The 27,997-nt window shown below is 38.2% G+C and overlaps 4 protein-coding genes across 6 annotated transcripts; 3 read left to right on the top strand and 1 right to left on the bottom strand.

The window, feature by feature from the left end:
- The first annotated feature begins 964 nt into the window (after nucleotides 1-964).
- LOC114471634 (uncharacterized) lies at nucleotides 965-13,462 on the top strand. 2 transcript variants are annotated; one of them, XM_028460487.1, is made up of 7 exons: nucleotides 965-1,182; nucleotides 6,349-6,502; nucleotides 8,233-8,373; nucleotides 8,470-8,589; nucleotides 10,325-10,567; nucleotides 10,819-10,944; nucleotides 13,130-13,462. In XM_028460487.1, the coding sequence occupies exons 1-7, from the start codon at nucleotides 1,070-1,072 to the stop codon at nucleotides 13,244-13,246; spliced, it is 1,014 nt and encodes a 337-aa protein (XP_028316288.1). In that variant the 5' UTR covers nucleotides 965-1,069; the 3' UTR covers nucleotides 13,247-13,462. The 2 variants fall into 2 exon arrangements, with proteins under 2 accessions (XP_028316288.1, XP_028316287.1); XM_028460486.1 differs by having other exon boundaries at nucleotides 8,467-8,589.
- Nucleotides 13,463-15,790: 2,328 nt separating this feature from the next.
- Nucleotides 15,791-18,444, top strand: LOC114471635 (L-proline trans-4-hydroxylase). The gene is given in 6 exon segments (XM_028460488.1): nucleotides 15,791-15,920; nucleotides 16,877-17,138; nucleotides 17,218-17,309; nucleotides 17,936-18,075; nucleotides 18,156-18,260; nucleotides 18,335-18,444. Coding segments are annotated over 6 exon segments (816 nt in total). The 3' UTR covers nucleotides 18,422-18,444.
- An 812-nt stretch (nucleotides 18,445-19,256) lies between these two features.
- On the bottom strand, nucleotides 19,257-21,556 carry LOC114471636 (glutamine amidotransferase-like class 1 domain-containing protein 3A, mitochondrial). 2 transcript variants are annotated; one of them, XM_028460490.1, is made up of 5 exons: nucleotides 21,493-21,556; nucleotides 20,980-21,092; nucleotides 19,885-20,056; nucleotides 19,603-19,804; nucleotides 19,257-19,527 (listed from the first exon to the last, which is right to left on the bottom strand). In XM_028460490.1, the coding sequence occupies exons 2-5, from the start codon at nucleotides 21,085-21,087 to the stop codon at nucleotides 19,335-19,337; spliced, it is 675 nt and encodes a 224-aa protein (XP_028316291.1). In that variant the 5' UTR covers nucleotides 21,088-21,092; nucleotides 21,493-21,556; the 3' UTR covers nucleotides 19,257-19,334. The 2 variants fall into 2 exon arrangements, with proteins under 2 accessions (XP_028316291.1, XP_028316290.1); XM_028460489.1 differs by lacking the exon at nucleotides 21,493-21,556 and having other exon boundaries at nucleotides 20,980-21,111.
- Nucleotides 21,557-22,285: 729 nt separating this feature from the next.
- On the top strand, nucleotides 22,286-27,734 carry LOC114471633 (uncharacterized). The gene is made up of 9 exons (XM_028460485.1): nucleotides 22,286-22,341; nucleotides 23,465-23,578; nucleotides 23,654-25,327; nucleotides 26,478-26,577; nucleotides 26,662-26,810; nucleotides 26,882-26,994; nucleotides 27,074-27,163; nucleotides 27,260-27,382; nucleotides 27,477-27,734. Exons 1-9 carry the CDS (start codon nucleotides 22,287-22,289, stop codon nucleotides 27,675-27,677), a joined length of 2,619 nt encoding a protein of 872 aa, XP_028316286.1. The 5' UTR covers nucleotide 22,286; the 3' UTR covers nucleotides 27,678-27,734.
- Nucleotides 27,735-27,997: the final 263 nt, after the last annotated feature.

The following is a 27,997-nucleotide window of genomic DNA, read 5'->3' as shown; positions in this document are numbered from 1 at the left end:
CATGGAAGAAGACAAACCCACTCCACGATCTCTTGTTAGAATAAAAATCAATCCCATGGAGGAGTATCAGCCCATTTGTCCTTGGCTTTGTCAGAGGATTGGGTCAATAAAGGCACTGCATCACTTCTCCCTCATTGGGCCTCCCAGCAAAGCCTCTGCTTGGCACAGCAATACTCTGACTGGTGTCCATGATGGATGGCACAGACATTGACTGGAATCACTGGAGCACGTCGGCGCCGCTGGGCAGGCCAGACATATTTTGTTGCCTCTCCCGCTTTTATCTCACATGAGTCACTGTACTGCAACTGCTGTTGTCTTTGCACTTTGGTATCTCTCTAGTGATCCAAAGCAAAAGTGGGCTGACTGTTTTAGAGAAAGGTGCACCCAAAACGAGATGGGAGAGTTAATTTTCCCTCGTGTTAATAATATGAACCCGCTTAGCCTCAATAAGAGGAACATAATTAACGAAAATCCTCCAATTTACTTGATTGCCCCTTGGATGAAGATGTGATTTACTAAATAACCTGATGCAACCTACTTCCTTCAGTCCCGTTAATGAAGAGAGCAGAGAATGCAATCAGCCTGACACCATCATTTTGGATGTTGAATAAATGTATGCATTACCATTATTATCAATTACATGTTCTGCAATATACTGTATAATCACACAGAAATTATGCATATCTATTCAACCCCCCACCTAATAACTCCTCTCTGCAATTCTACAATACAACAGTTCATCTATCTGAAAAACACACACAAGCACGCGCACACACATTAACGAAATTAACGTTTTGAATTCTTGTGCTCATAAGATATAGATAACAAATGCTTCTTAACACAGACACAGTAGATTTGTTCCTTTTACATAAAGCCGCAAGACATCTTGAATCTCATTTCCCTTTCTCAGTGTCATGGGACTCTCCGTCTTTGCAACTTCCTCTTTTGCTTTTTTATCTGCACTGACAGCAGTGTTTGTTTTCCATCACAGTTTAGTGAGAGTTTAAGAGAAGCAGCTTTGATCCGTGTAGATTCAGGATAAAAGCAGGTCTGAAAATTCTGATCAGTCATGGACGGAGAACAATTATCTTTTCCATCTTTAGAATCATCTACAACAGAAACAAATGACACTTCACCAAGGATTGAAAGCCTCCAACAGGAACAATCAAATCAAGAGACTTGGTAAGTGTGAGAAACAATGGCACCGATTGTAAATTGTGAGAATGGACTGATGAAGAATCTTATGTATTTAGACCAGAGGTGTAAAGAGTACTGATATATCCTACAGGTACTCAAGTAGAAGTGCTGTTAGTTGATTGAAATTGTACTCAAGTACAAGTAAGTCATACATAAAATAATCAAGTACAAGTAAAAAATCTTGTCACAGTTAAAACAAATCTTGCACAATTGGAACTAAATTTATTTTCCACAAAGATATCTGTATAAAATAATCATTATTTAAACAAATATTATTGAATAATAATAGTAATAATAATAATAATAATAATTATTATTATTATTATTATTATTATTATTATTATTATTATTATTATTATTATTATTATTCAATTCAAAATAATAATAAAAAAATGGCTCTAACTTTAGCTAAAGAACTCTAAAAGTGAGAAAAAAAAACCTCCATTCAATGTTGTATAGGCACCGTAAATTACGTATAATAGCTATTGATGTGATGCATTTGGTTGTTGTCTGGTTATTTCACTTTTTGTAGTTTCACAATGTCCATTTATTTTAAAGGTCCCATATTGTGAAAAACACATTTTTTTGGTTTCTACATCTATAAACTGGTCCTCCCTGAGCCTGCCAACTCCCAGAATGAGGAAAACAAGCAATTCCTGCATGGTCTCTGCAGACCACCCACTGGTAAAACTGCTCTCCTACAGGCCGTTCAGATTCAGCTCCTGTCGTTACGTAACCAAACGAGTCATATGCATAGGCCGATCTCCTCTGAGCGGTGATAGGAGACATCCGAGAGGGGGACGTTCATCCCCGTGGTGAAGTTTGGTGTGTCTAGTGGTGAGATAGCAGTAGTGTTTTGCAATGTCGTCGCTCAGAGCTAGACACGCAAATTGCTCTGTTGTTGGTTGTACAAATCAACATTAAGTGCCTATGTTATACTAGCATAAGCGGCATCCTCTCTGTGAGAGGGACGTGTCACAGGTAAGGCCATTGGGCAAGGCTCTCCAATTAGGCGTCGACAGACGGAGCTCATTAGCATTTAAAGGTGCAGGCACAGGAACAGCCTGTTCTCAGCAGAGCTCATTTGAGCAACGAGACAGCTGAAATTCAGGACCACGGATGGGTTTGGGGAAATGCATATAGAATACAGTGTTGTTGGACCTTTGACAGCTGTGTGAAATTGATGAAAAACAGTATAATATGGGACCTTTAAAACAAAAAATAATAAATATTACTCAGTAACGGTTGGGTGTAGAAATGTAATTATTTACTTTAGTTCTTTTAAAACATATTGAAGTACAAGTAAAATGACTTATTCAGAAAGATACTCAAAAAAGTACAAGTACCCATAAAAGTAACCCAATTACAGTAACGTGAGTACTTGTAATCCGTTACTTTCACTTCTGATTTAGCCCAGTGGTTCTTAACCTTATTGGAGGGACTGAACCCTGCAAACTTTATCAGTACATTCACTGAACCATTCGTAATTGGAAAATATGATTTCTTCAAAACATATATATTTTATTGGGACACACACACATAAGCCTGGGCTCATGTTTTGCTTTAGTGAAACGCTTTTGATTTTTATTTTAATGCTTAAAATTCCAATTTAATTTTATCATAATTTACCTTTGAATAAAGTAGTTTATCACTGACATTCATTTTGTGTTACACATTTTTACTGTGTGTCTTGACCCCTGCTGAATCCCTGAGACTGACTCAACAAACCCCTGGCGTTCGATCAAACCCAGGTTAAGAACCATTGATTTAGACTAAGCCTTTTTCAACACAATGTTCCTGAGTCTCATTGAATAGAGCTTCCACTGATTTATTGAGTCCATGTGACTAATACTGTTCTTTGGTATTTGTCTTTAGAAACTGAGGCGTTAGAGATTTGATATCTATTAGGGGATTTTTGAAAAGTGGCGTACATGATAAAAAGAAGAAGTTTACCTTTGTGAAAAGGGAATCAAATGTCAGCGTGGAGTTTCCCATTAAGTAATGAATTCCGTATGCATTATATGTGAATCACTTCCTTTAAAAATGTTGTAAGCGGTCTTTTGTCCCTGTCTATTACATTTAGGTGAGCATTAGGATAGTTGTGGCCTTGGTGTGGATCTGAGAATAACCACGTTATTTCACTGTCCTTTCTACAGTTAGGCTGACCTAACCTACCTTTAACATACACTGAGATTAAAAGCAATATGTGTCTGGCTTGCCGTGCAACCATGCAATGAAGCAGAGTTATCTCCCTCTTCATCAAAGGCAGTGGCACAGAGTTTCTGTATTGCTGGAGGAAGCAATAGCATTTGTATTTTTTCATAACATTTATATTGATGAAAACTTAAGCTGGATTGCACAGACTTTATCCACTGTCGAGAAAAACACTCTGATCATGAAAACATGGAGCACTGTGATCTATGGTATCTGGAACCAAGGTCTTCATGGTTCAGGGTCCAGTACATTTTGATTGGATTGAGATTTTGGAAATTGGGGGACCACGTCAAACCTTAATATAGATGTTTTGTTTTTCCAGTATGGAATAAATTTTGTTCTGTAATAGTGTGCATTGGCCTTTAGTCAGAATGTACAGTTAGTGAGAAATGTTTACTTGGCCCATAAGCTGTGTAATGCAAAACAATGTATAATCTGCATGAACTGTACATCTCAAGGTGAAGATTGACTTGAACAATTTACTGACTCAGCTTGCTGCCTTTTACTCATGGAAAGGAACACAAGACATGCCTGGTGCAGGTGTCCTTAAACAGTAGCTAAACCCAAAGATTGGCTGATCTGCCACTATTATTATTAGGGGGCCAAGCCCGTGGGGCCTGGGGAACGTCTCTGCGCCGAATAGCACGTACCACGTTCCCAAGAATTCAGTCAAATGACTCGGTTCCACCGAGGAAAAAAAGGTCTCAGAGAGACTCTTGACATCCGCTCATAGAATATCCATGTAAAATTACAGCCCAATTCAACAGGCATTAACTGAGGAGTAGCCATTTGAAAAATAGGGCCCCCAGGGGCCCCCTGGCACCCCCCGTGGCACATACAGAGTAATGGGCCCCATTCATATATTGGTATGTGTCAATGATTCGGTACCACCAACTGTCCCAATATTTGTCTAACAAATAAATAAGAAAATGACTTTAATGGAAATTGAACCTAATCTATTTTGAATTACCTTTGAAACGATATATAACACGACTATGTTCCCATAAATTTGGAAATTACCAGAAATGGGGGGTTGGCCCCCAGGCCTCATTTCAAAAAAAGGTCTTTGAGCGTCTTATCATATTTATAGTGTATTCATACCAAACTGCATTTTGATCTAACGAGAACTAACGGAGGAGTAGTCATTTGAAAAATGGGGCCCCCAGAGGTCCCCTGGCACCCCGGGTGCTCCGAGCGTCAATGCGTACACATCCATAGATTATATCTACTAAATTTCAGCCCGATCCGTTCACGAATAACAAAGGAGTAGCGACTTTAAAGAGTGTACACAACAACAAGGAGAAGAACAAAGTGAGTGGCGTTTTGAGTCCGGTAGCCTGGCCTAAAAACATAAAAACATAATGTTAGAACTAAATGGTCTATATATACTTGTCTGCACATACACTCACAGTGCATCTTCCTGTTTGCATTGCATCCACCTGGTAACATTGCTGTCTGAATTGGGTAACTTGATTTCTCATGTACCAAGAGGACACTGCACATAAGTGGATGAAAGTGTGTGTTTGTGGAGGAGTTTAGCCTGAAGGGGAATGAGAGGTGATGGCAGATTGTGATTCTTTGCTGTACTTAGCACAGTGAGGTTACAGCGGACCAACAGTGTGTTGGAGAGAAGAAGCCCTAAAGGCAACATGCAGAGCTGTGTACGCCTCTCCATTAGACACTGCTACTGCTTCCCTGTCAGCCATGCTTTAAGGCCAGTCATCACAACAGAGCTGATGGAAAGGAAAATTGTTCTGTGCAATTATTCTTAGCAAATATTTCCCTTCAGTACAAATCAACATTTTCCAGGGTTCATTAGCTACATTGTTTCCACAGGCTACAAATTCATTTAAAGGCAAACAATACTTTGTATACGTTCAGAGACATGCATCACAGTGTGTCAGAGGTTAATGAGTGCATAGATGGCCAATGCATAATAACTCCTTCCTCTGTGAAAGCACTTTATGTGAGTAGGTGTCAGAAAACACACTGATGTTCTTTTTGTTTAGCTTAATGAAAGAAATCCTTGGCTGCGTCTCCTTTCCTATCCACTTTTCCTTAACTTAAAGGAGTAAGGGGTGACGTATTAGGTGACGTAATAATCCAACGGCGGTAAAGGTTAGTGACGTCTGCCGTGGTGAAAAAAATAAAAATTTCCAAAAGCGCATTCACAAAACTTTCCCCTGTGCCTCTAACCACTGATATAATCTCAAAAATAAGGTTTAAATGTAAATCAAAGGAGAAGAGGCTACCAGGCAACGAGGAACAAAAACTAAAAGAACGTCACATTGAGAATGGTTGCTGACACTCATCAACATTAATCCAAAATAAGTATGATTTTATGAAATTGTTACATTTATGCAAGATATATTGTAGGCCTACATAATGTTGTAGGCATACAAATGTACAACTGCACAAAGCATTCTTAGGTGAAGTAAATATGTTGCATAAAACATAATGCGGCTTAAAATGTCTCTGATATCCTTTTTCTTGAATGACAGAGTGCTCTGTTTTATGTGTTATAATCTGATAATATGGGTTTTAAATTATTTAAAGCCGTTCAAGGCATATCATTGCATTGGTAATTTACATAACCTGCATCATTTTTCAGTCTTGTCCCTTTAAATGCTGTCGCCGCAAGGAATTGTGGGTCAGCATCATCAGGTCTCCTTTGGTAAAGGATGCATCAGTGGCATTCCTTGGCTAAAGGAGGTTATAAAGGAAGCATTGCGCCTCATTTTCTTAGCTTTTAGAGAATTGGAACGCTCTTTATCATGGCCACCACTTTGACGAAAAATGGATAGGAAAGAAGATGAGAGGGACTATTGGGACACAGCCATAGTCTAAATGTCACTCACCACGGTTGCAATCATAGCTCTTGTATGAACTATGTGTGTGTGTATATGTGTGTGTGTGTGTGTGTGTGTGTGTGTGCAGGGCTGAGGGAGGGCCTCCCCTCGGCGACAGCAGACATCTGTCCACAGAGGAGCATGTCACTCTGAACAATGAGAGCTTCACAATCACCTCCACCGATCAAGAGAAACTGCTGCTGCTAAACAAGAACACAGAGCTTCGCCGAGTCAACAAAGAGGTGAAAATACCTAACCCTGAATCAGATTAAAACATCCACAGCTCCACATTATCTCACTAATGAATTACACTCAGAGGAGCGTGACGTGGTCTGATTATACATTTTCTTTTTTGTTTCAATTCAGGGCTGCTTAATAAAGACAGATGACTGTTTTAAAAGCTAATTATTTAGAAACGTACCCATGCATGATGGCCTATAGAGAGAAAACTGGAGCATGTGTTACCGATGTGTGGAACGATGTGATTAGATTTTACACAATAATGGTAGGCATACACGGGATTTTTCAATCGTGCGATCGGGAGGAGCATTGCATTATTATAAATAAATAATAGTTTTCTGCTGCTTTGATTCTAACATACTGTATTACTGTTGGTTTCATGTCACAGATGTTAGTTCTACTTCAGGTGTGTAGTTTTCAGTGAAATGGTCGCAAACTTTTGAGACTTTAGGTTGGTTCTTCCTCTGTTGCGCAATTCTGCTTCACTATGTAAATGGTGAAGCAACACTACGCCCAGCAGTTCATGTATGGTACTGCAGCAAAAATGAAGCAGAAAGTGGCCGCCGACCTGATTTCATTATGAATTTACAACACTAGTACAGTGCCCGTAGGAAGTATATATTGCTACAGAAAAGTGGGAGTTAAGTAGCTTTTTCATGGATGGTCAAATGTGGTTGTGTTTGAAGGTGGTACATCAGGGACATTTAGGTTTGTATTGAAATGTGTAGAGTGATAACTATTGTGTTTTCATATATTTCATATTTTAGCAAGGACACTGTAGGGAGTTGAACCACATCTATTTCGATTCCAGTTTGTTGTCCTCGTGGATCCGGATCTCCTCAGACCGGAACAGACTCGGTCCGGACTCATTTCGTGTCATTAATCCACAACAGTCAGTTTCGATGCGCACAAAATTTGTAAAGCCTTTATGAAATAATTTATTAACGGTATCATTGTAGTCCAAACAAATCCGACGTTGCACACCCTTGAACCAAGCAGCAGCCATGTTGAAAATCTTAGGTCAGTCTGATCTTTTCTAATCTAATAAATAAATAAAAACTACAGGATTCAGTTTAATATTGGAAAATGAAAATTCTGTTTTGTTGAAAGTTGATGAATTTGTCTGCTGTCATTGATATCTAACTTCACCACTACTATCATCAGTGGTGAAGTTAGACATCATTGACAGCAGATCTGGGGATCAGTCTAATCCGGATCTGCAGAGATACTTGAGGAACACACACAGACACACAGATAGAGATTCCTTGCTTTTATTGATAGATTAAACAATGTGTCGATTATGTTACTAATCATTTTTGTATTACTGTATGTCACGAGACGGCCTATATATTGTATTTAATTCTATTTTTACAAATTGCCAAGGCAACATGTTTCTTTTTGCTTAGTATAACGAGTGTCTATCCACTTCTGGGTTTTTCGTTTTCTTCTGTTTTAATGACGACACTTCAGAGTTCTTCTTCTTCTTCTAATTTTTACATTGCATTTCCGGATACAAGACTCCGACGTGTCATGTCTTAGACATACAGTCTGAGCAGTCATTTCGTGTCAGTGTCGGTCCATATAGTGTGAGAAGATGAATCGTGAGCTGCGAACATTTAGTCTCTCCAATTGAGTCGCACAATTTGAGCTGGAGCTGAGTACAACGATTGAAAATTTGCACAGTGTATGCCCGCCGTAAGATGCTCAAATAGATGCTAATGGTGTGTTACAGTTGATGAAGCTGAACCAGGACTGGGACCAGGTGTACCACAGTGCTACGACGAGTCTGCATCATAGACTGAAGGCTCTGGAGCTGGAGAACAACGCCATCAAACAGCTGAACTGTAGACTGCTTCGTAGAGACCATCAACAGGTAAACGCATGTTCAATTCAGACAATTTGTTTTAAACACTCTGGCTGTGTTTAATAGGAGCTTTCTCTGCTCTGTGTTGTTGAATTTGGCTAGCAGGCAGCTCAGCAGTACTATGAACAAGCATTGATCCAGGAGATTAAGAAAAATGAGGAACTACAAAACTATATTCAGTTGCTGGAGAGAAGGACACAGAAACCAGAGACAGACTGCAAACAGGTATAGTCATCGGTTCATTTCGTTTCTCTGTGAATTAATTTAATTTCATACTTTTAGATCCAGTTGTGGTCCGCAGCCTCACCAGCGTTGAACTCAACGGGGCAAAATCTGACGCAGGCAATAAAATGTTCTTCATTCGACAAGGCACACTTGTATTATTCAACACACGTTTATTGTCTCTTCCGGTGAAAGAGGAAGTAGGAGAATGAGGTGTATTATGTTCCTCTTTATTACACTTATTAAAGGTTTATACGCTATCTGAATAAAGAAATTGACTCTAGCCAAAAATCCATATGAGTGACATTAGATGTATGAACAGAGGCCCTGATTTAAGTAATAATACCATGATGTTTTCCACAAGAAGAAGTCAGATAAAAAAGAAAGTGCCTATTTGTACGGTTGCGGTACCGGCAACCCCCGGTTGTGGTACGGTTACCGAAGTAGTGGTACGTAGAATTTTAGGGTTAGGGTTAGGATTAGGTGTAGGGTTCGGGTTAGGTTATAACCCCATATCGCAACAATTTTTAGGGTTGGGGTTAGAGTTAGGGCTAGGTTTTAGGGTAAGGTTTAGTCTTAGTCACGTGATGACTGACCTATCTTGTGACCTAAACTGGCCAAATAGGGGCGCTGCATACGGATAGAATGTCGGTATATTGATAAAGCAACCGTACGAATAGCCACTGCCTCAAAAAAAAACACTGCGCCTCACAGTGGCGAACACAACACACTGCATCTTAAACATACAGCAGTAATATCACAAAACAAAACAAACTGTCTACACACAATAATCATATGAGTGTCTTTTAACACCTCCACTTGTACACGGTTTGCTGAAGTTCAAACAAACATTTTCCTGGTTTACGCCTACACGTGGCATCATTGTGGGTGTCACTCTTACAGTGACTGCACCATGTCTTTTGTTGACATGCTTTTGCTCAATGGCCTTTCATGCCACACTTGAAGCAGACGATGTCTGCATCATCACTGTTCTTTCCTCGTGCACCTAACTTGGCGGGCCTCCATGTGGGTCTCACAGCAGCTTTCATTACATTGTCACTGGTCTCAATGGCTTCATACCTACGCAGCTTTGTTTTAAATTCTGCAAAAGTTATGTAGTCTTCATTGTGAGTCACATGTATTGCAAATGTCTTCAAACTTTCAGGCAGCCCTCTTAACACCATAGCAATCAGAAGTCCATCTCGTAACATTTCTACCACTTTCCAAAGCGCTGCAATGGCGGTCTCTGCTCTTATGATATAGTCTGTAACCGTCTCGCTGCTCGCCTTCTGAAGCGATGTTAACATGGTAAACAGGTTTAATGCGGGGCTTTCCTTTCCTGGCATAGTACTCCCTCAGTATCTTAAATGTTTTTCTTGTATTGTCGGGTGCATCTCTCATAATTAACGAGAGGCTCTTGTCATCCAAAAGTTGTATCAATTCAGCATATGCATCGGCATTCTTCTTCCCGTCTGCTGCTGCCTCAGCTTCACCATTAGGTTCTGTCAAGAACGTATCGTTTCATCTCAGTAGATAGAGGCTGTGCTGTTAGACATACCTTGTAAATGTTTTGGTGGTTTCCAGAACATTTATATCAAATATCAATTTATCCCTCAACATTCACACTAATGATTTCTAATGAAATCACATTTTTGAAGATGATTTAAATGCTCATGTCTTGTGGGTGGATTTTAAGTTATTTATTCTTGATGTTTTTTGTTTTTTTTGTTCTTTTCAGACCAGCTTTATTCCTGCAATACACACTCCATGCCCCAAAAGTGCTGCTGCTGGACATCCCAACCTGCCACACAGTAAAGAGTCTACATACAAGACTTCCCCCAGCCTTTCACCAGCTGGTCGAAGTCCAGGGGCATGCAGCCAGGGAAAAGGCCAGAGAATCAGCTTTCCACCCGGAGTACTGGGGGAGTCTGAGCAAGAAGTGCAGGATCTGAAAGAGCAGGTGGCAGCGCTAAGATGTCAGGTGGGCTCTGGTCTTCAGCACAATTACTGCTTCAATCTGCAGCATAATGAGAGCAAAGCTGAAGTCAAGCCGCTGTTGCCAGGGAAAAAATGTTCCCTTTTGTTTTTACACAGGCTGCACTGCGCCACCATGTGGTGACTCTGCATAGTTATAGAATAAAAAAATGTCATACCAATATGAATTTTTCAGATCAAAAGATGAATGGCTTGGAAAGTATAGCTCACAGCCGCATTGATGCCATGTGTCAGCAGACTGAGATCTATGAAGCTGAGTATCAAACAGAGCACACCGAGCTCAAGCACACGCAGCAGGACAACATCAGGCTGAGGAAGAAGAGGGAGGAGATGCGCCAACAGGTGGCGCTGCTGACGGAGCAGGTAGTGCATACAGTACACACACACAATGAGGTGTTTATTTTTTGATTTTTTTGCCCTATGTCATGGACTAACTTACACTAAAATAAAAAGTTAAGAATACATACATACATTTACATTTCATTAAGTGGTAACAATTGTATTTTACTACTCTAAATTGAATTGGACATATTGCTGGGCGATATGGACCAAAACTCATATCTCAATATTTTTTCTCAAAATGGCGATATATGATATAAATCTCAATAATTTTTAATGTCAAATGAAGTCAGACCAAAAGGACAATTCTGGGTTAAATGTGCTGATACAAAATGCATTTATTTACAAACAACTGCACAACATGTGCAACTTTGGCCTTTTTCTCCTCAAAGGGACAGCATGTGTGAGTGAGTTCTGTAGTGTGGCTTGTTTAGGGGTAGGTCTGGGTTAGAACTAGGGGTGAGTATTGGCAAGGATGTTGCAATACGATACGCATCGCGATACGTGGGTCATGATACAATATTATCGTGATACTCTACCGAGTTGATATCAAAATTAAACGTAGAGATGAAAAATCAAGTTGCTGTATATGTTCATCAGAAAATATTGATCATTCAGAGGACAAATTGAGTCAAAAATATTCACTTCAAAACATCCTAATTATTATTAGTATTTTTGCACATTTTCACTGAAAAAAGAAAATACAGTGTTACACACTGCCATCATAAAATAAGATTATTTTCACTGAAACTACTGTGTAGAAGTCTCAAAGTAACCATGACAACATAATGAAGGCATTGTAACAACTGTAAGTGAGAACATAAAGGATAAAGCACTCTGAGTTACTGACAATGCACAAAAATAAGAAAAAGCAATTTATCCTATTTTATCAGTTTAAACACTGATCTGAACAGATTATATGAACATAAAATGCCTGTGCATACATAAATATTGCAGGCATTACACACTGCCATCATAAAATCAAGTGCATCGAATAATCATTGCAACACATTGAAAGCATTGTAATCACCACTGAAATATTGCACAATACACAAAAATATTGATTAAATATCTAAAAAAAAAAAAAATAAGGCACCCAAAAAAAATCACGATATATCGTGAAATCGATTTTTTTCACACCTCTAGCTAGGATGCACTCAGCAATTCGTCAAACTGTATTCATATGGTGGGAGCTTAAGTAGAGTTGTCAATTATGTCAAATATGTGTTTGAAGGTTGGATGTACAAAGAGGTGTACATACTCTGTAGTGTTATAAAGGGGTTTATTTGCGGGTGCAAAGTAAAATAACGTGTGCGATTTCCCTGCTATAATTTTATGGAACATGCGCATAATAAATGTGTTTGGTTTTTTCGCAGATTTTTATTTTTTTTTCGTTCGGTGTATTTTTCTGTAATGTATGTTTTTTGGAGTCATTATGAGTATTAGTGTATTTTTATGTTGTGTTTTTGTGCTTTTTTTTGTATAATTACTGTTTTTTGTTGCCATTGTGATACTGGAGTCATTTTGTGTGTTTTTGGAGCCTTTTGGTATATTTTGTGCATTTCTGTTGTTGTTTTGTGTACTTTTTGTATAAATATTGTTTTTGTTTTATTTTACTCATTTATTATATTTTTATTATAAATACCACACGCGCGCGTGTGTGTGTGTGTCACTCCTTCACGCGCAGAGGGTTGTGTGTATTCTTCTGTTATTTTGAATGTTTTTTTTTAAAATTCATTTTGTTGTCATTTTGTGGTTTGTTTGTTTTTTGTTAGTTTTGTATTCTTTGTGTGTGGTTGAGTAATTTTGTGAATTTAAGTTAAGTCATATTCCTTCAGGTATGTTTGTGTGTTTTTGTTGTTATTTTTTGGGTTTTTGGAGTCGTTTTGTTGCCGGTTTGTTGTCATTTTGCAAATTATCTGTTTTTATGTGTTTTTGTATTTATTTTGTGCATTTTTGTTGTTTTAATTGAAATTTTGCATGTTTTTTTTTTTTTTGGAGTCATTTTGTGTACATTTTGAATCATTTTGTGGATTAACTTATGGTGTTGCCTTCTCCACTGAACTGCAGAATCACACAATATTGCCTCTCTGAGAGACAGTACAGTGAGCCACTCAGTTATCTGCGAGTAAATCTGATTTGAAATTCTTCCTGGGTGCATCAGAAATAAAGTGTTTGCCTTTGGTGTGTGTGTGTGCTGTCACAACAGCTCAAGGTCTATGAAGATGACTTCTGGAAGGAGAGATCTGACAAACAGATGCTGCAGAGGCTGCTGCTGCAGAAAAGGCCTCAGAGCAAACAACCGGTGCTGGTTCCCCGCTGTTAGATCAGCTTCAGCCGCCAGGGGGCGACAGGAGGACGCAAAGAGGAGAGAGAACAACTAAACCCCACCAACGTGCTTGGAAGACTCCAACAAAGACTCACACTGGAAAGCAGCTTATTCAGTAGGAGTTATGTACGGTTAGATAATAATAATAATAAACAGGTGAAAATCATGGATTACAAGTACTCACGTTACTTTTGTGGTACTTTTTTGAGTAGATTTCTAAATCAGTAATTTTACTTGTACTTAAATACATTTTAAAAGAAGTAAAGTCTTTTGTTACATTTCTACACCCAACCGTTTTTGAGTAAATTAGTGTTTTTTTGTGATCATTTTTTATTTCCGTTTTATGGCAAATTGAACATAATCCAAATTCTATTCGTCATGCCATTTCCAATCAATACTGTTTTAGAGTTCATACATTTAGCTTTAAAGCCTTTATTTTGAATTGAATTCATTGGTGTTATTTTATTTTTAAAATAATTTAACATTTTGACAAACCTTTTATTTTATACAAATGCCTTTGTGGAAAATAAATTAAATTCCAGTTGTGGTAGATTTTGTCTCTTTCTTTTCAAGTTTACACATGAGATGTTTACTGTCTGCAAGGGAACCATGGCAATATGTATTACCTAAAATAAACGATGGGGGTGAAAGTAACTTGTAACTTTTACTTTGAGTACCATTTAATTGAGAAACTTTTCACTTGTACTTGAATATTTTATGTATGACTTACTTGTACTTGAGTACAATTTCAATCAAGTAACAGTACTACTACTTGAGTAGAATATATCAGTACTCTTTACACCTCTGGATAATACCTAAGCATGTGAGATTTAAAAATCCCTTTGGAATGAATGATTTCCATAAGGATCGGATGATATATCGTGGGACAAGATATTGTGAGCAAGCCTTACCATCATGTGTTTTTAACTGCTGGAGACATATTCAATGCCCAAAAGTCTCAGTTGCTGCCAGAAGATGAAGACATTGTTGAAAAAGAATGTGTCCAGATCTTAAACTGTTACAGTTTAAAATAAAACTTCTTATGCAATGTTCGTGCTCAGATATGACTATTTTTTTTAAAGAATGATCCATGATGATGACATGAATTGGTTGTAATTTTAGGCTGGCATGAATTGTCTGTTATTGCATTCTATCTGCAGAATGGCACTTATTGTGCTTTAAATAAGAAAATATGTTTTTTATATCTTTTTGTTTATTTTATTTTTTATCCACTTGAGTTGAAATGTTATACACGGAGTGTATGCAAATATGCCCAGAGTTAGTCAAATCAGAGCCCAGTATTGTATATCGTCCCACCCCTACTTAACAGATTTGTTCTTGATGTCTTATAGGCTAATCATTTAATGTAAACTATTTTAAAGTGTTCAACTCCTTTTTACTGAATTATAGTAAACAAATGCTATTGTATTAAAAAAAATCTTAGTTTTGGACACTGTGAATCTACTTTTATGAATTACTTTAATCAAATGTACTATCTAATAGGAAACTGCTGTTATTCTATGATCACACTGCTGCATTTCATCCTTATCTGCTTCTCCTGATCGCAGCTCATTCTACGTTCAATAGAACTGTGTCACAAAGTTCAGCAAGAGTCCAAGAAAGCACACATGGGAAAAGTAGCTTAAACTTTAAACACGCCCTTTTATGATGAAAATATCATTAAATGTCAGAAATAACACACTAAACAAACATTTGTTAAATTCAGCTGAAAATAATGTTTTTAAAAATTACTTATCGATAAAAAATTTTTACAGTGAACAAAGTATGTGAACCACCTTGTAAACATTAATAAATTCAAACATGAGGTTGCAATTACTGGATGAGTTTGATGGATTGATTAAATACTGTAAACTAAAACCACCAGCTTCATTTGGAATTACCGGTACTTAAAGTCAAAGAATGGATCTTAAAATAACATGTATGTGTAAGAAACACTGGATTATCTCACTTATGGTAATGTGTTTACGTCTGTAAATTTGCTCGTGTTTCCTGGAAAAGGCTATTCTTTAGGTAATGAAATGAAATACTCTTGAATGGGTCAACAATAAGTAAACAATGGTAGAATGCATTCATCAACCATTAGGTGGTGCTTTTCCCACTCTCCGGTAATCTTATTCTCTGACGTAACTTGTGACTTAAATCCAGTATTAGATACGTTTCCTGATGCTGCAGAATTTTCCAGATGGAGATTTGTTGTGTGTATAAAGTGTAGACGTGCTGATGTTATCAGAACTCAAAGAGACAGCAGAACTGCAACAAAGGAATGGAAACTCTACAACATCAATACTTTCAAATGCTGTTCTAGTTGATTGTAATGTGAATTTAAAAAGGACATAAAGACATGTGGTTTAGCTTCACCCTAAAGATTGACTTATTGGATAAGTCTTATCCTGTTCAGACCAAAGGGCCAAAAAAGCATCAAACCTGTATATTTTCCATCTCATGCTCTGACCTAAAACTCTGCCTATAAACCTTGGAAGCAAAAGGCCTGAAGCATCAGAAGTGAAGCACGTTTTAAAGATGACAGCACCCACTTCCAAACTGCAGGAGACCTAAAACAAGCAGGGCTTCCTCTCAGCGCTGCCTGTGCTGCAGGACTCAGAGCTGGAGGAGGCCAGACGAGCCTTTGCTGAACTGGAGGAGGAATTTGGTAAGAAGCCTCTCAAAGGTCTACAGATGCAAAATAAACATTTCACAAAAATGAGATGGCCCATCCCAAGGGGTTATCAAAACTAAATGACCTGTAAAAACGCTGTTTGTCTGATTGAAAGACTCAAACCTTGAATGATACATACCTGCCACTGAACCTAAATGCTTTTACTATAAAGGCCAAATTCACACTTTTCCAGAATGTTAATAGCATCTACATTATTTCCAAAAGAAAAAAACGCATATATATCCTGAGGGTTCAATTACTGTGGCTGAGAAGGTCATCTTTTCACCAGCGTTTAATTATTTGTTTGTCTGTTAGCAGGAATACATCAGAAGTACTTTTGAGTTTTACCCAAAGATAAACCTTGCACCATGGAAGATTACATAAAAGGAGTGGATCTGGATCATTATACTGATTCTGGATCAATTTCAAAAATCATAAAATCCCTATCTCTCATCATGATTAAAATTTCAAAAATTTGTATCGTAAATGACCAAACTTTATTAAAATTGACTCATCTATGTAAGGTTGGTTCTTCAATTACCCAAGTTTCATTTGGATTACGTCTGGATTGTACATTTCATCTAATGTTTTTGTTTCCCATGTATTTTGGAACTACTGTATGGTTATTAATGGGGATAGATATTTCTTCAAGTATGAATGATCATGGTACCATGATCAAGGTCACTGACCCAGACAACTGCCAATATCTGGCAAAGAGGATATTTGGCACTTGGTGGAGGTTTGTGCTCTCTGAGTGCTCTCTTGTTTCACCATATGTTCTTTATTATCTCCTCACTTTACTTTAAAAATGAGTGCTTAGTTCATAGTTGTATCAAAATGTGTCTTCTATACAAAATATTGAATGCCTCGTCGTCTCACAGAAACCCTGAGTAATAGCCAGATGAAGGCTAATGTCGTGTCTTGAGTTCATTGATGCTTTTAATTTCCAGGTGAAGAGTACACGCAGTACAGCCTCCATAATGTCCACCAAAGGTATCCCTGGGTGTCAGATTTAACCAAACATTCTCGTGTCATCCAAGTCGTCCAAGCTCTCTTGGGCCCTGACGTCATTCTGCTGGACTCTCGTTTCATCTGTAAATACCCAGTGATCAAACCAGTAGAAACCCAAGAGGGAGAGGAGAGGAAAACCCAGCCTGATGGAAGCACAGGGGAGGTTGGACTCCCGTATGTGGCCTGGCATCAGGACATGAGGTGATCCTGGCTCACTGAGGATGTACCCAGTTGAGTTTGGCTTTATTGTGTGTTTTAGCTGTTATGATGTGATTGACAGATACTGGGGTATTGCTGGTGGCCCTGTGCTCTCTGTGTGGCTCGCTCTGGATGACTGACTGAAAGATAACGGTGCGCTTCAGGTCATTCCAGGTAAAGGATTTGCTTCATTTTTAGGTCTCTGCGGAAGCTGACAAAAGTTCGAACCCAAAACCCTTCAGCTACTGAACAACCCACTCAGCCACGATCGCCAAAACATTGAGTAAATTACCAAATAATTCAGTTGTAAACTGTTAAACAGTTAGTACATTTTTCCAAAATCCTGCAATTTTTCTCAAATTATTCCACAAAATCTCCCCTAATTAAATAATAGTTGGTCAAAAATGAGTGCATTTAAGTATTTGTCACTTATTGCTTCGATAGTGTGTTAAGGTTTAATTTTTTCAAACAAATGTTCCTCAGGAAATCCACCTTGATCACCTGACATGTTTCGACTGACAACTGCCAGTCTTCATCAGAGGCATCTGCTGATCGCTTTGATGTTTCCTTTGAAGTTTCCTTGACTTGTTCTTCTTTTTCTCTTCTTTTTGAATAACAGTAACATATTATTCAAAAAGAAGACAAAAACAATGTTGCTGGAATTATCACGTGGAAGTCATTGGGCACATTACTGTCAACATTGGCCTTTTTTGCCGCCTAAAACCTATGGCCCACTTGTGATCGAACTGGTCCATATTTGACCCTTGAACTAAAATGAGTTTGACACCCCTGCTCTACAGGAAGCCACCATTCTGGCATGTTGCCCCATCATCCAGCTATCTGTCCGGGCAACATGCTGTCAGTCAACCAGGAGATCCCAAAGGAGCTGGTACAGGTGGAGGAAGCTGTGCTTTGCCCACTGTTGGCTGGACAGATGTCTGTAAGTTCCTTCACATGTCAAACATGCCCCATCACTGGGTTAACTGGCAGTAAAAAATGATTAATAACATGTTTTCTCAGGTTCACGATGGGCTGCTTGTTCATGCGAGTGACGCTAGCACATTACAGAGGAGGCGCTGCGGCTTCGTGATCCGTTACGTTCCCACCTGTGCATACCCAGTACAGGTGAGACAAACCAGTTCTCTTTGTGAGTCTGTACTTTCAGATTGAACACGTTTTTTCTTTTCTTTTTCTTTAAGGATCCTGATCGTCCAAGGAAATTCCACACCACGATGCTGGCCTGTGGAAGAGACAACTTCAATCACTTCTCAAAGAAATGCTATTAAATACTTACAGCTTGGTTTAGAGAGAAACTTTTCATTGTTTACAAGCAATAAGTCCCAGTATACGTATTTATCTGTTTGTCTCCCATCCCCACTTACATTAGGGGAAGTCAATGCTCTGAATCAGAAATCCTAAAATGTAATTCTGTGTTATATGGACACATTTCAATATCCATTTTTTTTTATTGCAAATAAATTACTCATTATGACTAAAATGTGTTTTTATTCATACAATTTAAAAATCTACACTTTTTCAAGTTTTCATATATCTGTTTTTAAAACAGCTTTAAGTGCAAAACTATGTACACTTTTCAAGTAATATTTAAGCTCTGCCTGGTATTGCCATGTTAGCTGACCACATGAGACAAATAATTAGCTGATTTTGTTCAAAAATTCACTTGGAAGATGACCTAGCGACACCTCTCTATATCTGAAGTCTTTTTCAGCTAATTAGCTTTAAATGGCTTCCTTTTACTTTTGTGTGTCCCACTAACCTCAGATTGTAATAACTTCATTGATTGAGACGCTTAATTTATATGACTTTTCTATCTAAATCACCAAAAACTCAAATCAAAGTAGATGAGAATTAATTAAAAGTTATACAAAAAAAAAAGACTGACTTTGTTTATGAACAGCTAAGAATGACAATCACCCTGAAATTGGAGCATAAAAATTATATATATTTTTTATTTTATTCATTTATATTTCTGTCAGACCTTTGAAGGTGAGCTACATCTGTAGCCACAGCAGTTCTGCATCAGTTTGAATGAAATGGCTTCTACCAAACAATCCCTGACTATGTTTTAATTGATGTAGTTAAATAAGAGACACACTGATATGTGATGAGTATATGTTTTATTGTTTTAAAGACATGTCGTCTGTAAATAAAAGCCAAAATGTGACAAGAGGACAAAAGTTAAGCCAGTTTCAGCGTCTCATTAACCATCACACCTATTCCATTAAACACTCTATGAATGGGAGCGTTGCACATGAAAGCACAGGTGGACACCATCTTGTTCTTCACATCAACATGTGCCTCCTCCACATCTTTGTTGACGTGCTTGGAGCCCAGGTCTTTGACAGCACTGGTCATTCCAGCATGCGGCCACCTAAGCAAACAATATCATCAGTTTTGAAATACTTTACAGTGTTAGATCATGTGATAGTGATGTGGTTTCACACACGTTTCAGAGACTTTGTCGTGCCCCATGGTGAGCTCACAGCCTGCGATGACTTTTGCAGCCAGGATGGGTGCGATGCAGCACATTCCCAGAGGCTTTCCAGCTTTGTGGAATGCCTTGATTAGCTTCTCAACATGTGGATGAATGATGAAATCCTTATTCTTCACTACCCAGTCACTCAGGTTCTTAGCTACACCATATCCTCCTGAAAGAACACAACACGTTACATATTACAGAGAGAGACAGAGGTTTAGGTTGTGTTTAAATCAACATGCTGGGTTTCACCTGGAATAATGACAGCGTCAAACTGTGACTCGTCAATCTTGGCCAGATCAGTGACGTCCCCGCGTGCAATACGAGCACTTTCTTGTAGGATATTTCTCTTCTCCTCTGTAGGGTTTCCATCACAGTGGTTTACAACATGCATCTGGTCTCCATTTGGAGCAAACATCTGCACCTAAAACCAAACAGTAGCATGCACTTTAAGTTTCTCACTTTATAAGAGAAATCAAGACCAAAATAAATTCTACTTGTTTTAACCTTATTATTGTTGATGTAAAGTTTTTACTGTTTACTTTGAATGTTGTTCTTGATTTTCAAAACATTTAAATGTTTTCTGTTGCACTTTTTAATCATGTAAAACACATTAAATTGCCTTGTGTATGAAAAGCACTATACAAAAGCACATCATTGCATTTCTTCAATGCAATGATAGGCTTTTGTGCTAAGCACTGCTGATCATCATTAATTGTGTTGATAATAGTTTCTCTTTTCAAATAATGTATTGAGCACCTAAAGAGTGTGTTGCACTAAAAACGGACCAACTCATCGTTATGTGCATTAAGTTTACCATTTCTTTTCATAACCGCCGCCAATGTGGTAATATTTCCACGTGTGTATTTATTTATTTGTTTGTTTGTCTGTTAGAAGGATTACATCAAAAGTACGCCACATATTTTTAAATAAATTTAACTAAAGATTGAACTTACGCCATAAACATTACATTACATTTCGGAGTGAATCTGCATTAATATACTGATTCTGAATCATTTTAGAAAATGAAAAAATCCCTCATATATCTGTCATTATTGGGGAAAATTCATATAATTGATCCATCTTCATAAACATTGACTTAGTGACATTGGGTTGGTTCATAAGTTATCACACAATTTCATCTGGTTCGGACACGAATAGCGCATTTCATTGCATTTTTGTTATTGACGGGAATAGACATTTTCCTAAAAGCCTTTGAAGTATAAATGATCATGGTGCCATTATCAGGATCACTGATCCAGATAAATGCCAATATCTGGCAAAAAGGAAAGTTGGCGCTTGGCAGAGGTTTGCGCTCTCTGAGCTCTTTGTTTTTTTGTTTTATACCTTTGCTCCAGCCCGACTGAGGTGAACAAGAATGGCCGAGGCCTCGTGGATCTCAGTGCCATCATACAGTCCACAGCCTGACAGAATAACGGCTACTCGCTTCGCCATGACGCCTGTAAAAGACACAATGCAATAAAGACATATAAACATTCTGTGAATAATTTCCTTTTCTTCAATGCAATGATAGGCTTTTGTTTTCCTTTTAGATGATAGCCATGGGAGAAAGGTCTCCACGGTAACAACAAGGAGGCAACTAGGGAAACCATGCAGTAAACATCAGCAAACACAGCACTGTGGAACACTTAAAGATTGGCTTTAAGGTAAATGTAGAATGCTAATAAAACAAACATTTTATCCTCATGTTCTTTTGAACAATAATACATATTTCATATCTTACATTTTTATATATAAAAGTATCAAGATTTTGCTTGTAAAATAGAAGTTAGAAAAACAATAATCCCTCTTGCTAAGATAAAAAATTAAAAAATAAATGAAGAAAACTGAATTGCTCACTTGCAACAGGTTTTCTTGTCGGTTTTCAGGATTTTCAAGCTATGAGTAAAACTGAGCTCCACAGCAGAGGTGTGGTGGGTGGAACCTCAGACGTGCTTTTTATAATGCTGCTACCTGCTTCTGTCTCCTCCCACGATGACATCATCGTCAATGTAACCACATCTCACTCACATTGTGTTCAGTCTGCTAAAGTTCCCCCCTTCCCAAACGTAGTTGCATGATAACAATACTGTAAGACTTCCAAAGTAATAGACATGTTTTCTCTTATCAACTTTTTGAAAGTGTGTATGTGTTTAATAGATAAGCTTCTGTATTTTCTGCTTTACTTTTTATATGTCATGTAATGTATATTATATTTAATTTAGCTCTCCAAAATATTTCAAAACTATTATGTTTGTAAATAAACATTAAACATGTAAAGATAATGAAACGTAAATAAATAAATAAACATACTAATAAACAGATAAATAGGATTCCTCGAAAGAGGAATTATGGCTACAAGCTCATTGGCCTGTGCCCAGTGTGAAGCACATGAATTTACTCGAGTATATCCCTGATCACATTATTACAAGTACATTAGGTCCATATCAACAATTTATTGCTTACTAGTTTGTGCCTTTTTAAATTTACTGATTGTTATTTATACCTTTAACCTGGAACTCAACTCTCTCTGGGGTTTCCTTATGCTCAGTGATGGCTCACGTTTCACCTGTTTTCCACCTGCAAGGTGACGTCATAACAACAGGACTATAATAATAGCTGTGTCACATTGTAGATTCTCAGACAGTTCTGATATGGCTCAAACCGACTCACTGCACATGTCCGTGGGAATCCTGGGCATCTCCGGTGGTAAGTTAACTCACTTTAGGTATTACTCATGTGTTGATGACATGTGTTTTTAAATGTGTACCTAATAGTTAACAACTTCTGCTGTCATTACTAAAGAAGAGAGATAGATAGATAGATAGATAGATAGATAGATAGACAGACAGACAGACAGACAGATAGATAGATAGATAGATAGATAGATAGATAGATAGATAGATAGATAGATAGATAGATAGATAGATAGATAGATAGATAGATAGATAGATAGATAGAAGCTTTATTGTCATTGCACTGAAAACAATACAACAACATGTTGTAGGCAGCAATCATCATACAGCAGAAATATTAAATATAAATATGTGGTTATAAATAGAAGTAAAAAGCAATAAATAAAGACAATATTAAAAGTAGTGGCTAAAAGGCACAACAGTAAAAGGCACAAGCCAATAATGATATACTAGAGCAGTGGTTTCCAACCTTTGAAATTACTTTTTGATTGTTTGTGATATTGTGTTACAAGGAGCACTGTAATGATGAGATTTTGAGATTTATATACTGTATATATATTTTATTTTTTTATTTATTTTTTTTTTAAACTAAATTTATATTTGAGGAATGGAAAGTATAGAATAGAGTTGATTGATGTTGCGTGATGGTGTTTTTATTTGTATCATTTAATCATTTAATGATTTTCTTTCACTAGATTTATATTTGAGGAAGTGAAAGTATAGAATACACAGTGTGGTGTTTTAATTTGAAAAATAATAATAATCTAAAAAATTTCAAAAATATATTTTTAATCAGAACCTTTTTTAAATAATTTACTAGACATTTCAGGCGAACCCATTTGAATTCCGGGCAACCCTAAGGTTGAAAAACCCTGTACTAGACCTTAAAAGTGTAAGGTCTAGTACAGGCTTGTACTCAATGGCTTTAAAACAATGAATTTAGTGACATCATCAGATTGTTTTAATTGCTGCTGTTTATTCTCTTTAGTAAATATTTATGAGGCAAAATTACTGCAGTAAAAACTTTTGAACAAAAAAGACGAAAGGTCATAAAAGAAATGTAAAACTATTCAGATATGCCTCAGCAAAGCTTTGGTAATGGTTTCGTCTGATATCTGTGGTGGTTTGACTTGTAGGTGCTCTCCTGCTCTCTGTGAACAACTATGGCAGTTCTCCAGACAAAGACTTCATACCCCATAATGCACTGGGGCTTCTCCTGCTCATTACTGCAGCTATTGTGGCTTATGCAGGTTTGTTTTGAATCACCTTGATCTGTGCAGAAGTATTCTCTGCTACGGTTCCTGACAGTCTTTTTTCTCCAACAGGGATCTCTTACAGTCGGTCCCGTGGCTGCCTGTTTTCCACTTTGTGTCTGACTGTCTCGGCCCTCTGGTGTGGCTTAGGTCTAGTTTACATCCTGGTCGGTCAGAAAGTCTTGCTGCGTACAGATCTCAAGTCAGCTCTGGTTCCAGGCCTGGCAGCTTTCACTCTAGCCCTGCTTATCATCGGCATCAGTGCTCTCACTGGGAAAAAGACTGTGTTGTTTCTTATCGCGGTAGGGATTTCTGTGTCTTGTGCACATCAAATTGCCGATGTGTCGGTTGTTGGTTTTGGTCAGTCTGCAACCGCCGCCGTCTACTTACTTGTCTTTGTGGTTTGTGTCTACTTTGGTTGCGGGCGTCTCCTCTCTACAATCACTTGTGGTAAAGTGGAACCTCCAGGAACCAGCATGAAGAATAAAGTGGTCAGCCCAGAGCAGATACAGGGATGTAGCAATGCAGTGTCAGTGTGTTTGGTCATGAACTTGCTGTCAGCCTCTGTAGCAGCCTGTCCTCTGTTAGGTGTGGTCCCTCAGTCTTTTGTTGGTCACGTTCCCTGGCTGTGGACAGCTGGAGTGTTCCAGCTTGTCATGTGCATCCTCCTGTACCGTGCTATGGACATGCTAGCTGCCACTTTCTTCGCTTTCACAGCCTTGCTAAGATTTGCGGAAGGTTATACTTTACTGCTATTAGTTTATTCTATCAAGCCTGTCTCCACAGTTCCTTTCCCGATTGTCTTCTCCAGCCTTTTCCTGGTTATTGCTATGTTCAGCTGTCTGAAGAGCGTGCTTGATGGTCTCTACCAGTTATTCTTTGCAGCCTATTGTATTGCCATTGCAGCCCAGCCTCAGAGTTTATTCCAACAAGGCTCTCAGGCTGTACAGGCAGTCATATTTATACTTTCAGCTGGTATGCTTTTAATCACCACATTCAACATGATCTCCCACACCACAATTCCAACTGGGAAGGGTTTAGTTAAGGCTTTAGTAACCAGAATGCAAAGAGTTTCTTTAAGGCCAGACAATAAAGAGCTGCACGCACCTTATCTGGGTTACTCTAAATATGCAGACGCAGAGGTATTAGGCCATGCTTGCAATGTGTTAGCTGCTTTTGCAATCACGGTCACAGTTGGTGACAGAAATCCTCTGAGTGTGCTAATCCTGCCCTGGGTGGTGATGGCTGGTGGGATCCTCCAGCTGCTTTGTGCTTCTGTTGCCTTCGCTCGCGGCAAAACCTTTGAAAGCACTGTTTTCATGCTCTATGGGGTGATGTGGGCAGTTTGGGGCTTGATGCGCTATGGTGGCCTATACGGTGAAACCAAAGGCTTCAACATGGCTGTTGGTATCATCAGCTTCATGCTGTGTAACTGTTTGGTGACAGCTGCTGCCATGCTTCTAAGCGTTGCCTGGTTCATCTATGCGCTCACCTTCCAACTCATTCTCATTAGCTTCCTGCTGGATGCTGTAGATGTGCTTCCCTTCGGCTATGACATCGGAGCCTCCATAGTTTTTGGCCTGGTCAGTTTTTATTTCTTCATTGCACATATTTTCAACAGTAGCTTTCTGTCACCACAAATACCCCTGGGAAACGCTGTGCTCAGGTTGAGTGGAGTAGGTGGAGGGGCTGACATGTGTCCACACGTTGCAGCACACAGATCAACATCAGTCCAACAGATAGCAGGTGAGACAGCATATAAAACCAAAAGCACCCAAAACATACTGATGTCAGATATTACATTTCAAAAAGGGATATTCAACAAAGTTCAACAAACCAGTGTTTTAATAAGTTACAAAAGTATATAGTTATGTTAAGATTTTACGATCACAAAAACACATCTGCACATGAAACCTGTTGATAAAAATATTATTTATACACATATTGTTTCTGCGATCTTGTCTCAATATTTTTGTGAGTTGACCTCAAGTTTCAAGTAAAGTACTTGGATATAAAATGTATTATAAATGTTTTTATGACTCGCTAAAAAAACAGCCTCTCTTTACAACTGTGGCTTTGTAATAATTGTTCAAGCAAAATCTCATGACCAGCAAGTGTTGCTAGTTGAACATAGCTGCATGTTCCGCAAATATTTGAGAAAGAAATATTATTATTATTATTATTATTATTATTATTATTATTAATAATAATAATAATAATAATAATAATAAAATAAACAAAGAAACATCTAATTAGGTTTTGTACCTGCTTATTCTGTACAGGCTTGCAGGTGTTACCTTATCCCAGCTGACATTGGGTTCAGAGTAAAGTGAAGTAATTCTAATTCTAATGAATTCCAACTTGAAAGGAAGACAGAAAGGTTAATGAATGTACTTCTAGCAAAAAATTGGTGAAGAGAATAGTTTGACCTTCTCTTGTTATATTGATGTCTCAAAATCATTTGGTTTGCAGCGAAGTTCCTTGAAAAAAACTGTTCCCACGACCGTGAAATAGGACAAAGCGGGTCTGAAAATGGATGGATGGATGGAAAAAATGGGTTGTGAAAATATTACATGCTCATAGCTAAAAGTAAATGGGCTCTTTTAATTATACTGCTGTATTCATGAGTGAATAATTTCACATGTTTAAACAGCTAAGTTCATTTTTAAATAAGGAAATGGAAGTGTTCGTATAATTTGTAAAAGTTTCACAGTCTTGTGTTTTTTTTTTTGGGTATAAAAGGAAAAAGTGTCTCTAGCATCTGACAAAATGTGTTTTGGGTGACGTTAAAGCATTAACACAGTCATTAGTCAGAAAGATAGCCCAGCCATTATTGCTAATTTTGTTTGAATTCACCATGAAATCAAGTGTGTTTGATTTTGTAATCATGATGCAGATATCCTAAAAAATGGTGGCATTTGTGGAGTGCCCACTGATACTGTCTATGTGCTGGTGGCTGCCTGCAACAGGCCGGACGCAGTTGTCAAAGCATACAAGTGAGTTTCCTGTGACTATTTCTTCAGCAGTCATCCACTACGACCATATTCTCTTTACTATCGGAGTGTTTCTGATGGATTCAGGGTGAAGAAGCAGGCACAGGACCGACCCATGTCCTTGTGGATCAGCTCCATCAAGCAGCTGGAGCCGGTGCGACACTTAATGAGCCCTTTACTGCTGGACTTCATGCAGGCAGCCTGGCCATCCTCTATTAGCATGGTTATACCCAGAGGTATGCATCTGCAGTTAGTCTCATCAGTGTTCAGTAACGAGAGTGTTTCATTAATTTCTTCTGCGATGCAGGCCCCTGGATGGACACTTTTGGTTTGGGGGAAGCAGCCAAACATATAGGCACTCCTGAAAGCATCGCAATACGCAGCCCAGACTGCTCTGTCGTCACTCATCTTATCAATCTGGTAAAGGTCATCAGTACAGTGGTCAAGTTGGTTAAGAAAAATCCTTTTGGTTAACACGTTTATTTGTATATTTTTACAGGTTGGGCCAATTGCTGTAACCTCAGCCAACCCTACGGGAGAAGCAGACACAACTCACCATAACCAGGTTTTTGCCAAACTGGGAGAAAAGGTAACAGCAAGTTATCTTTATTATCAATCAGATAACCATCAAAGAGACAGTTGTGCTTTGTTTTTCATGGAGTTAAACTTGTGCGTCTTTGGCTAGGTGGATGGAGTGCTGTGTGACGGACCTTCCCCGGAAAATGTTGCATCAACCGTGGTTGACTGCACCAAGATTGAAACTGGACACATTGGTTTCTTCAGAGTGGGTCTCATTTCAAAGTCCAAGGTAATATACCTCCTTTTATTGCATCATTATTAAATAAATCAGGTTGTTTTTGTTCACAACACCTATACTTTATTTTATCTGTCTGTTGTAAAAGGTTCTTCGAATTTTTGAAGAGGTTCAGAAGCGGCACCGACTGGGACAAGTGAACCCTGCGTTTGAATGGGATCAGTCAAACTCCCAACAGGAAAAACCATTAAAAGAGGACAAAGAACTAGAGTTGAAAGAAGAAAGTGGAAATTCAATCCCATCCACAGTTCCAGTGGAAAACAGTCCTGGTGTCCAGAACAGGTTCTAGTGTTAGGCTGCTGTTCCTTGAACAATGATAGAAACCCTACCTGAAGCAACCAACTGAAGAACTGTGTATGTGTTTTTTTTTAAAAATATATATTTTATAAATCAACAGACAACAGGTGTCAAACATATTTTCACAATGTGCATTTATTTATGTTAAAGCAAATAAAATATTTCAAATGGAAGCTTCTCGTATTTGATCAGTTAAGTGGAGGGTTTTAGTAAACCATCAGTCAATGGAATCTCTTACAGGTAGCATATTTGCACTCTGTACTCATCGGCTCTCTCTCTCTCTGATTGCCACGCGGTCTCTTCCTCTCTTAA

Source organism: Gouania willdenowi, chromosome 10, assembly GCF_900634775.1.
Source record: "Gouania willdenowi chromosome 10, fGouWil2.1, whole genome shotgun sequence".
Taxonomy (NCBI): domain Eukaryota; kingdom Metazoa; phylum Chordata; class Actinopteri; order Blenniiformes; family Gobiesocidae; genus Gouania; species Gouania willdenowi.
The sequence above is the reverse complement of the archived record's forward strand: the minus strand, read 5'-3'. Positions and strand labels throughout refer to the sequence as shown.

What these genes read in the sequence shown, in the direction of transcription:
- LOC114471634 (XM_028460486.1), top strand. Translation starts at nt 1,070, where the DNA reads ATGGACGGAGAACAATTATCTTTTCCATCTTTAGAATCATCTACAACA. An exon ending in TTCGCCGAGTCAACAAAGAG is followed by an intron (nt 6,503 to 8,232) that starts GTGAAAATACCT and finishes GGTGTGTTACAG; the next exon opens with TTGATGAAGCTGAACCAGGA. An exon ending in TGGCAGCGCTAAGATGTCAG is followed by an intron (nt 10,568 to 10,818) that starts GTGGGCTCTGGT and finishes ATGTGTCAGCAG; the next exon opens with ACTGAGATCTATGAAGCTGA.
- LOC114471636 (XM_028460490.1), bottom strand. Translation starts at nt 21,087, where the DNA reads ATGGCGAAGCGAGTAGCCGTTATTCTGTCAGGCTGTGGACTGTATGAT. An exon ending in TCAGTCGGGCTGGAGCAAAG is followed by an intron (nt 20,057 to 20,979) that starts GTATAAAACAAA and finishes GTTTGGTTTTAG; the next exon opens with GTGCAGATGTTTGCTCCAAA. An exon ending in CACGACAAAGTCTCTGAAAC is followed by an intron (nt 19,528 to 19,602) that starts GTGTGTGAAACC and finishes TTGTTTGCTTAG; the next exon opens with GTGGCCGCATGCTGGAATGA.
- LOC114471633 (XM_028460485.1), top strand. Translation starts at nt 22,287, where the DNA reads ATGGCTCAAACCGACTCACTGCACATGTCCGTGGGAATCCTGGGCATC. An exon ending in AGCTATTGTGGCTTATGCAG is followed by an intron (nt 23,579 to 23,653) that starts GTTTGTTTTGAA and finishes TTTCTCCAACAG; the next exon opens with GGATCTCTTACAGTCGGTCC. An exon ending in GTCTCATTTCAAAGTCCAAG is followed by an intron (nt 27,383 to 27,476) that starts GTAATATACCTC and finishes CTGTTGTAAAAG; the next exon opens with GTTCTTCGAATTTTTGAAGA.